General features: G+C 43.5%; 1 protein-coding gene across 1 annotated transcript; it reads left to right on the top strand.

Annotated features, from left to right (window-relative positions):
• Positions 1-955: 955 nt before the first annotated feature.
• On the top strand, positions 956-6,945 carry GPHB5 (glycoprotein hormone beta 5). The gene is made up of 2 exons (XM_008065703.1): positions 956-1,159; positions 6,489-6,945. The coding sequence occupies exons 1-2, from the start codon at positions 956-958 to the stop codon at positions 6,675-6,677; spliced, it is 393 nt and encodes a 130-aa protein (XP_008063894.1). The 3' UTR covers positions 6,678-6,945.
• Positions 6,946-10,895: the final 3,950 nt, after the last annotated feature.

Genomic DNA, 10,895 nt, shown 5'->3' with positions numbered 1-10,895 from the left:
TGAGGGAAAGCCCTGAGAGCCTGCTACGGTGACAGATCAGAAGTAGGAGCTGTCAGATCAGATTTGGAAATAAGTGGCTTTGCAGCCTATTTTAAGCCATAATGAACTGTGAGGGGTTGGGGGGGGGAGTTTCTATGCAATGTCCTCCCTAGTTCAACATCCAGGGGTGTCCTGTCTAGTGGGTGAAACCTGAAGGGGTGATTCTGCTCCTGAAATCACACAGGAAATGATTGAGACCCAGAGAAGATAGACTTGACAGTGGACTGGGCTCATGTTGTACATTCCTCCTATGTCTTCCATCATTTGGATGAAAACAGAATCACAACTAAGCTGCTTATGACAGCAGAAGCATAACGCAGAGGTGATTTGTAATGAGCAAGGCACACTTTTACAGATGGCCACCAAATCAGGTATTAGGCTTCCTAGTATCATCTGCACATCCATGTTTTGTGGTGGGTTGGGTTAGTAACAATACACATAGGGAATACCATTATTAATATTTATCTACCCTTCCATTCATTTCCCATCCATGACACTGAAAGTATAACTTTGAGCAAAGTATGTTACATGGCTCCCAAGCACCCTGACCCTGAATACAAATCACTTATGCGTATTCGTGTATTATGTTAAGGTATGTATTACTTTCGGTGTTACTCCTATTTTGTGTTTGTTTTGAAGAGACCATTGGGACAGGCTTCTTTAACACACAAGTCAACTGCAGAGTCCCACAAGGAAAAGCCCGAGAATGCACTTGGAGGGTGGGTGTTTGTGGCACCAGTTATAGGAACGTTTGGGGCCCTGTGTTGGAGTCTGGGCATTGACAACTTTTTGGCTCATGTTCCTTTGAAATGCTAAGAACAAGGTCCCTTCGATGGTGACCAGCACACTGTAGGCTATTCCACTGAGGGCAGCTGGACCTGTTAAACTCTCTCCTTTCCCTCTCTGGAGGAACAGCATGAAAGTGGCATACCTCGTCCTCGGCCCCATGGCCCTCTTCCTTCTGGCTGGCTGCGGCTGTGTCCTCAGCACTTCTAGCGGGAACCTGCGTACCTTCGTGGGCTGTGCTGTGAGGGAGTTCACTTTCCTGGCCAAGAAGCCAGGCTGCAGGGGCCTTCGGATTACCACGGACGCCTGCTGGGGTCGCTGTGAGACCTGGGAGGTGAGTCATCAAGACAGGTGCCGATGGCAATGCCTTCCGGGCTGGCTGGGTTGAATATTGAGATACAGCTGGTGGTTTTCTGTGAAGAATTGTTGTAATAAAATTAATAGCTCCTAGGATGGATGAGATGCCTCCTAAGTAAAGTGAGGGAATGGTAAGGTTCACAGGGGCCTCGCATGAGCCAGGTATCCTGCTAAGGCAAGGTAGACTTTCCAGCACTGGCTTGGGTACTTGAGGAAGCAAGTAAGAGTGAGAGAGATTCTTTTATTTATTGATTTTTTTGAGTTGGAGTCTCACTCTGTCACCCAGACTGGAGTACAGTGGCATGCTCCTGGCCACTGCAGCCTCGCCCCGCTGGGCTCAGGCGATCCTTCTGCCTCAGCCTTCCAAGTAGCCAGAACTACAGGTGCATGCTACCATGGCTGGCTAATTTTTGATTTATTGTAAAGACAAAGTCTCACCAAGTTGCTCGAGCGGGTCTCGAACCCGCGGTCTCAGGCAATCCACTCGCCTCGGCCTCCCAAAGTGCTGGGATTACAGGCTGAGCCACTGAGCCCGGCCAAGAGAGATTCTTAAGAGTTCACTTTTTAAGTGACAGGAGATAGAACTGGGGCATTTGCCCTTTCCTGTGGATTAAGCAAACAAACAAGCAAAATAAAACCATGATTGGTATCTTCTAACAGTGAACTGGAAGACATGATGTTGCCCCTTTAGCAAAGCATTGAGAAGATGAATTATTTGATTCACATGGTGTCTGTGTGTCTGTGGATCTTCTGTGGGAAGTCAAGATGTATTATTCTGACCATTTTACAGCTGACATGGGGGGATTGAAGGGGTATGTGCCTGCAAAGTCACATAGAGAGTCGGTGTAACGTTGGGAATACATTCTTGGTTTAAGCCTGTAACGAAAACTTTTCACTGTATTCCCTCATCTGTGATGAACTAGCTAGTTACCAAGGTAGAGGCCCTGAGCTGAATGGTAAGTGGGGGTTATTCCCAGCTCCCTTCAGTACCCCTCCCACAAACCCGTGTCCCCTAATTCACAAGACTCTTGAGGAATATCGATCCATTAAGTCCCTTTATATTTCATCATATCTGGCCTTTTTAGAGGCGTTTAATTTAAAGTAGGGATAAAAATATCAAACAAAGTAAAAATTGGTCAGGCACAGTGGGCACGCCTGTAATCCCAGCACTTTGGGAGGCCAAGGCAAGAGGATTGCCTGAGCCCAGGAGTTTGAGACCAGCCTGGACAACATAGAGAGACTTTGTCTCTACAAAGAATAAAAATAAAAAAATTAGCTGGGCACGGTGGTGCACACCTGTAGTCCCAGCTACTCGCGGGGCTGAGGTAGAAGGACCACCTGAGCCCAGGAGGTTGAGGTTATAGAGCCATGATTGTGCCACTGCACTCCCGTTTGGGTGATAGAGTGAGACTCTGACTCAAGGAAAAAAAGTTAAAATCCCTGGTAACTGATGAAGTGCTCACTCTGGTCCTGCCACTCCTTGGTGCAAAAACCTTTTGTGAACACCCACGACTGCAGATTCAATGACCAACTTTTGAGATCCTTAGCAATATGGCGCCGGCCTGCTTTTCCAGAGATGACACATTTTCTTAGCTCTGGACCCAGCAACTTTTAAAGGTTTTATCAAATAGCCCTCGGGAAATCCTACTTTGGTCCTTTGCTCATATTTCCTCTCCTTTTCATCTGTTATTATCACATTTATTCCTTGATGGCTGTCTGCAGTGCCAGCGCCTTTGCTGAGCCTTTTCTGACTCACTGGTAAGCCCTTGTCTACACTCTAACTTTTGTCTTACTTCCTCCCCCACCACATTTTTGACTTTAAGTTTTCTGAGGACAGAGTTCATTATTGAGGCCTTTACAGTTTTTCTCAAAGTGTCATTTACGAACAAGGCATTCAACACATATTTGTTGGATTTGAGTGGGTATGGTGGCTCATGCCGGTAATCCCAGCACTTTGGGAGGCTGAGGAAGAAGGATTTGGGAGCCTAGGAGTTCGAGATCAGCCCAGGCAACCTAGAAAAACCTTATCTCTACAATACATCCAAAACTTAGCCAGGCGTGGTGGTGTGTGCCTGTAGTTCCAGCTACTTGGGAGGCTGAAACGGAAGGATCACCTGAGCCCAGGAGGTTGAGGCTTTGGTGAGCCATGATGGTGCCACTGCACTCCAGCCTGGGCAACAGAATGAGACCTTGACTCAAAATAAACAAATAAATAAACACTTTTATTGGATTAGATGGGATGAACCTCTATCTGGAGTTGTATATCCTCCAGCTTAATGGAAGACCGCTTAGAAACACCTGAGTAGCATGAGTCATTAGAAAAAAATGTCTTCAGGGCCTCAGAGAACAACCTGCTTAGATAAGATTATGGCCCTACAAATAGAAATTTAACTGGGTTATGGTGGTGAAATCTCCAAATTAAATAAAACTACTCTATCAAATTAGCTTTATTTTGACATCATTCAGGGGCTTGGGACCTACTAGCCAAATGAAAATTCAGTTTTGCTAAGTAGGCTCTATCAGTTGACAACAAACTTCCTCAGGGCACTTTGGCACATCCTCTTGTCCAGGGTCGCTGTCTTCTTGCATCTGGTGTCTGGGAGATTTCGAGCTCTTTCTGTGCCAAATCCTCAAATTCTTGTTCTCCCTCAATTCAGACTGCCTTCTCTTCTTTTTAAAAATTGGATGAATGGTTTTACTTGGATCATGGTCACCATAGGAGGTCAGGGATGGGGCTGTCACTATAGAAATGGAAGCACCAAGATCATTAAAGAACAAGATTCCCCCTAATTTTAGCCAGCTTTTATTTATGTCTTTACTATGTTATGAAAGGGAAGATTACCCATAGAAAATAAATATATACCTAACCCTGAATTGTATCCCACAGCTTTAAGATAAAAATTTAAAAAAGAAAAGAAATAAAAGAATGAGATTCATTTTTCTCAGTAATCTAGAGTTTCTGAGACATAAAGCACTTTTTAATTTTTTTATTTTTGTAACTTAACTGGGGAACATGTCTGAAAATGAGAACAAAGTGGCTGGATTTACTTTTGAAGGTAGACCTGTTACTGAAAATATCTATTTCTTATGATCTGGGTTTACAGTTGCCAGATTTAGCAAACAAGCAAAATAAAACAAAACAGCTACCTTCTTCCCCTCAAAAAAAAAAACAAACTCCCCCAAACCCAAACTGAGACAAACAAACAAAAAAAACCCAGGAAGCTCAGATAAACTTGAATTTCAGATATACAACAAATAATTTTCTTAAAGTATAAGTGTATCCCAAATAGTATATGGGACAGATTTATGCTAAAGATTACTTATCTGAAATTTAAATTGTCTTGGGTGTCTTTGTCTGCCTGGGTTCCCAGAGTACTAAAGTTCAGAGGTCACAGAGTTAATGGGAGAAGTTAGGAAAAAACAGTTGAGCGCAAATTCAGCTCTCCTGCATGGTTCTTGTCAAAGGTAAGGTTGCTGTTTTCATGACATTCATGTAAGAACTTCACCTTCGGCCTACACACGTATGTGTATTTCTTTCTTTTTGACCCAGAACAAGTGAAGACATTGTCCTTTGAAAGCTTGTTGTCTTTATTTTCATTATTACTTCCCTATAATAATTTCTGTAATAAGAACAATGGACTATATTTGTTGAACACTTACTTTGTGCTAGGCATCATGCATCCCATATGTTGTCTGAACTATTTCCCAAACAATGCTAGGATGTAGATATTTTGTCTTACAGATGAGAAAACTGAGGCTTCAAAAGGTTACGTGGATGTTGTTTCAAGGGCTCCAGCAAGCAGCTGAACAGGGACCCAGACTTAATAGTTATGACTGCAAGCCTCAGGATTTTTTAACAACCACTTTGTGCTGCTTTTCTTCTGATCTATGTGCTCTGTTTGTCAAAACTATCTTTGAGTTCAAGATTTGCCAAAGGTGAAGGAAGTGAGTCTTTGGACTTTCAGAACAGCACACAGGGCATTCAGAAACCTGCCTTGCTCCGTTTTTGTTTTTTTTTCCCTCCATTGATTCAATAATAAATAGTTATCAAGATCCTCCTGGGGACTGCTATAGGTACTGGAGGCACAACAGGGAGCAAACTGGCAAAAATTCCTGTCCTTACTTTCAGAGTGGGAGAAATATCACACACTGGATGGAAGCTAGAAAGTGTCACATGGAATTGACAAATGCTATGGAGAAGAATAAAGCGGGAGCCAGGAGTAGGACATTTCTGGGGATGGAGGTGGGCTGTTGCAACCTTTTTTTTTAAACTTTTATTTTTTTGGGTCAGGGTCTCACTCTCTCTCCCAGGCTGGAGTGCAGTGGCAAGATCACGGCTCACTACCTTGACCTCCTGGGCTCAGGTGATTCTTCTGCCTCAGCCTCCTGTGTAGCTGGCACTACAGATGTGTGCCACCACACTCAGCTAATTTATTTACTTATTTATCTGTTTATCTATCAGTCTATTTATTTATTTATTTTTGTAGAGATGAGGTCTCACCATGTTGCCCAGGTTGATCTCAAACTCCTGGACTCAAGTATCCTCCCACCTCGGCCTCCCAAAGTGCTGGGATTATAGGCATGAACCACTGTACCTGGCTGATGTTGCCACTTTAAATAGGATGGTCAGGAAATGCTTCCCTGAGAGGGTGACATTCAAACAAAAACCTAAGTAAGGTTGGTGAAGGAGTGAATCATATGGGAGAAGAATATTCCAGGCAGAAGGAATAGCAAGGTCAAGGACCCTGAACCTGTACTGTTCCTGGTAGGTTTGAGGAGGCCACTGTGGCTGGAGCCTTGTGAGGAAGTCAGCAAGGTGGGGCTTGTCACGGACATTTCAGGAGTTAAAGGAGCAGGGAAGGAGAGATTGGGTCTTGAGGGTGACCATAAGGTCCTTGATTTTTGCTCTGAGTGAGATGGGAAATCTACTGGGTCTTTGAGCAGAGGGGTAACATGATCTGACTTATGTTTTAAAAGGATCACTCGGGGCTCCAGGGTTACAAATAGGCTGTAGGAGGAATAGTGGAAGAAGGGAGACTAGTTAGATGGCGTTTGCCATGATCAGGATTATTCACTTCCTAAATATTTGCTGAGCACGTGCTGTGCGCCGTGGACTCTTCTGGGAGTTCAGGATATGGTCTTGAACGAAAACAGCTGTTTTCAGGAGTTTGCTTTCTACTGGGAAGGAGACAGAGCAACAAGCAAACAAGTGAATAACAAGTTAATTTCTGATAATGATAATATCAAGAAAATGAGTCAGGGTGGCATTTTCTAATGAATTCCCTGTTTTCTACCTGTGGGAACAGAAGCCCGTTCTGGAGCCCCCCTACATTGAAGCCCATCATCGAGTCTGTACCTACAACGAGACCAAACAGGTGACCGTCAAGCTGCCCGACTGTGCCCCCGGAGTCGACCCCTTCTACACCTACCCCGTGGCCATCCGCTGTGACTGCGGGACCTGTTCCACAGCCACCACGGAGTGTGAGACCATCTGAGGCCGGTGCAGTCTACAGAGCACAGCTGGCGGCCTGAGCCTCGCAGGCCCACCTGTTTGAGCCACAGGAGTGGCTAGCTCCCTGGATGCAAGACTGATCCATGTTGACCATCCCTGTGGAGGAGGTTACCTGTCACCCCTTATGTCCAGCTCAGGCCCGGGGCCCAGAGGCAGCATACTCATGCTAAAAATGCAAAACAATGTGTATGCCTTCACCAAAATAATGTCTCTGGTTCATTCACCTGCACATTAAATTTTCTTTGCCTTGAGTCTTGGAATGTAATTTGCGTATGACAATCCTCCTCCAGTTTTGACTTATAATATGCCAATGGTTTAAATGCATTCAATGTAGTTAGGGAAAGGGGGCTGGGACGCTTTTAAATTCTCACATGTTATTTAACCACTAGTCTCAAACTGGATTTATGATTAAAGGGCTAGGAATTAAGAAAACCAATGTACCAATCTTTCTTACCCTAAAGGAAATCCAACTGCTAGCTTCTTCAGGGAAAATGTTCCCTTCCCCTTTGAACTGAGCAATTACCTCTACAAGAAACAGAGACTGCTTAGATTTATACATACAGTAGCTCAAATTAAAAAATGGTTTTGGTAATTCTTTTGCAGATCAAATTCCCTAAACTCCTTTAAATCCTTAATGTAGAGTCAAGTTTGTGATTAAAAAAACCCTCAGAAATAAAATATGTAACTAGAAGCTATCACTTAGCCTTAGCAACTTATAAAATCTATAAAATGAAATCCATGTTTTTAGAGTTTGATGCTTTCCCAAAGCTATGGCCCAATGGTCAATCACAAGTATTCTTCCCCATTTTTGCGTATTTTAAGTTTAAATTGTAATTTATGAACTCAGAAATGTTACATTTTTTAGGGGTATAACTGCACCTCTAGCTTAGAGGAAAAAAAGTCTATGATTGTCTAGTTCTTGCCCTCTCTAAAATCTTATAGCAGCTGATCCCGTGCCAAACAAAACAAAACAAAACAAAACTTCTCATTTTATGCAAATGCCTTTAATTCTGGCATTTTGGGGTGTTAAATTCAACCTTGTCCCTTTTTCATAATATGCCAGAAAAATCTAAACTGTCAATAAAGCATGTCCTCTCTCTTTTAAACTCCTGAAAACTTAAAAAAAAAATGTCTTTTTAGTCTTCAATATACTTGGAATAATAGTAATAAGCACACTAAATAAACTACAAGGTTATTTTTACTTAAGCATTAATTTGGGATGTTGTGTTTAGTAAGGGACACAGACAGATGACCCTGGGTGGCATGAGTCCCAAAGGTGGTATAATCTGCATGGACATATCCCTGCATATCACGACTGGGAGCCAAGATTTCTCCTTAATTGAGGATTCAAGGAGTCCCCATAAAACACAGTAGAGCAAATGTTGGGATTGATGTGGGGCGCTGCAATGTGAGGTGAATATCTGGGAACAAAAGGCAAGCAAATTCCATCCCAACCTTTAGCAGATATGTTGATAGGAAAGGAAGTCACTCAAACATAAAAAGGAGTGGAGGCCTGGGGCCTCCACTGGGACAGTTGGTGATGTTTAGGGGTGATCCTGGATGCTACCACTCAAGTGTTTTTCAACCCATCTCGAAGAACCTTCCTCAAGATTTTCTGAGGCAGTAAGGACTTGCCAGAATTTGAGAAAAGACGATCATAGCAGCAGTAAGAATCCTGGCAGGAAAGAAATTATATACTGCAGTGGGATATTGAGGAGAGTGCAAGTTTTGGAGAGGGATCCCTGACAGGAGATGCAGCCCTTTCCAAACTGCGGCTGGGGACCTCCCATGCCCTGGTCTTCTGTTGAATCTAATGGGGATCAAATGGGAAGAGAGAGTGAGGAAGTCCATGGACTCCGTCCGTAAATGTTGGCCCCCTGGGCAGCAGGTTGAAGAATGGTGGAGAATGTGTCTAAGGGAGCAAATGGGTAAAATCCAGCATAGTTATCTTTGGGTCTCTCAGCTATCATGCAGTAGGCAGTAGAGCAATAAGTCACATTGTAGCATCACGATTACATTCAATTTCATTGAATGATATGTCCCGAGAAATGCATCATTAGGAGATTTCACCATTGCGTGAACATCATCGAGTGCACTTGCACAAACTTGATGGTCTAGTCTACTGTACACCAAAGCTAGATGGTGTAGCCTGTTACTACTATGCTACAAACCTGTACAACATGTTACTGTACTGAACACTATAGGCAATTGTAACACAATGGTAGGTATTTGTATATCTAAACAAATAGAAAAGGCACAACAAAATACAATATAATAGTCTTATGGGATCACCATTGTATATGCTGTCCATCATTGACTGGAACGTCATTATGTAAGTCATGACTATACTAAGACTCCCCTGTAGCAGACTGGTATGCAGTACACATGGAAAGGCAGGCACTGGCTAAGACAATATCTATAACAGATGGGAGATATGAAGACGATGGTCATTGTAAGGACTGTGGGATTAGTTGGTTGTTAAGTGCAATCAAAGCCCTCAGGGCATGGGATGAAGAGACTCCTCTGATGCAGATGGAGGGCAGACTGTGCTGAAAGTCAGGCCTAATATCTAATGGGGAGAGTAGCTGAATTATTTGAAAGATGGAATTTACCACCCTGGCAAAGTCTGCTACACTTAAGTCAAGGTCTTGATAAGGAAAAAATGGGACACAGAGGCCTGGAATGGGAACAATGAAGCAGATGAACTTGAGGTTTCCCTGAAGAAGGAAATTTCCTGTTCCTCTTTGCTGAAAGAGAGCTTACTCCCCTTCTTGGAGACTGTGCCAAGAAGGATACTTTACATGATGATACTTGCCTTCCTCTAAAACTGCCCAGGACTTCTTACTATTCTAGACGGATCATTAGGGTCAAGTCTCAGGATGATTTGTCTGGAGAAAGACTTGCCTTGGGATGGAAGGAACATGATTCTCTGCTGAAGGAGCTTCAGAACTTGACCTCATAAACCGGGAGGAACTAGTAGAATGTGCTTGGACATGCATCTTGAGGGTTTCAGGCTGGGATGGGAGGGGGAGGGCAGCAGAAGATAAGATGGAAGAGTTTACCCATATGGAGCATTCTCAGGACTTCACATTATCATAAGGGCACCTGGATTTGGTCCCACTGTGCTGTTGGGATGCCTTCTTCAAGAGTGGGGAGAATGGGGGTTTGCATTAAGGAAGAGAAGATTTCAGAAGAATCTTGGCAGAGTACTGAGGAAAAAAAGGCTCAGAGAGGTGGGCCTGCCAGAAGGGATTTGTTATATTAGACCAGAGAACTTACCAGCTGGCTCTGCTCCCCTGAAGGGTTTAGTGGGTACTCTTCACTAAAGACACAAGGGATGAGGTATATCTGCATCACAGAAAAGCTCGGTGGTGGCTGTCCTTTGTAGGCTGAGGGTGATGCCAGGAGAAGCTGCCGTGGGACTGAGCTTCCCAGTGTCAGCAGAAGTGATCAGTTTCTGGAGTAGCAGAGACCAGGTGGTGACGTCAGCCATGGGAGGTGAGGTGGACGTCATTGCTGTAACAGGCAGCAAAGCTGTAGTGGCAATCACCAGAGGGCTCTGGTCTGCAGGATCTGTGGTGCTGGCTAATAGTCCATGGTATTCAACAAATGTCTATGATACATATATATTTTTAAATATATTTTTATATATATAATATAATCATAAAAATTATGAATGAAAAAGAGGAAAGCAGTGGTCAGGATGTATACCAGTGCTAAACGTGAATCTTTTCCAAGTATCCCTCTTTCTTCCTTCCTCCCTTCCTCCCTCCCTCCTCTCTTCCACAAATATTTATAAACTCTAATTTTGTGCAAGGCACTGTGTTTGGGAAATAAAGCTATACCTATTGTTACCATTTGTGAATCTCTTACTATAAGCAGGGCCTATTATAGTAATTCTTCTCTATCCTTGTTTCAATTACACTAGGCAGCATTGTTATTGCTATTTTACCATTGCCATGTTGCAGATGATGAAAATAAAGCTCAGAGAGGTCAACTTGCCCAGGGCTAATAAACAGAGCATGAGCATGTTTATTAGATTACAGGGCTAATAAACAGAGCATGAGCTGGGCTCGGTGGCTCAGCATGTAATCCTGCGCCTTTGGGAGGCTGAGGTGAGTGGATTGCCTGAGACCGCGGGTTCGAGACTCGCCTGGCAGTGAGACCTCTTCTCTACAATAAATCAAAAAATCAGCCGGGC

This window comes from Carlito syrichta, unplaced genomic scaffold (assembly GCF_000164805.1).
Source record: "Carlito syrichta isolate Samal-C Ts95f unplaced genomic scaffold, Tarsius_syrichta-2.0.1 Scaffold308795, whole genome shotgun sequence".
NCBI classification, from domain to species: Eukaryota; Metazoa; Chordata; class Mammalia; order Primates; family Tarsiidae; genus Carlito; species Carlito syrichta.
This window is presented reverse-complemented; position numbering and strand designations above follow the sequence as displayed.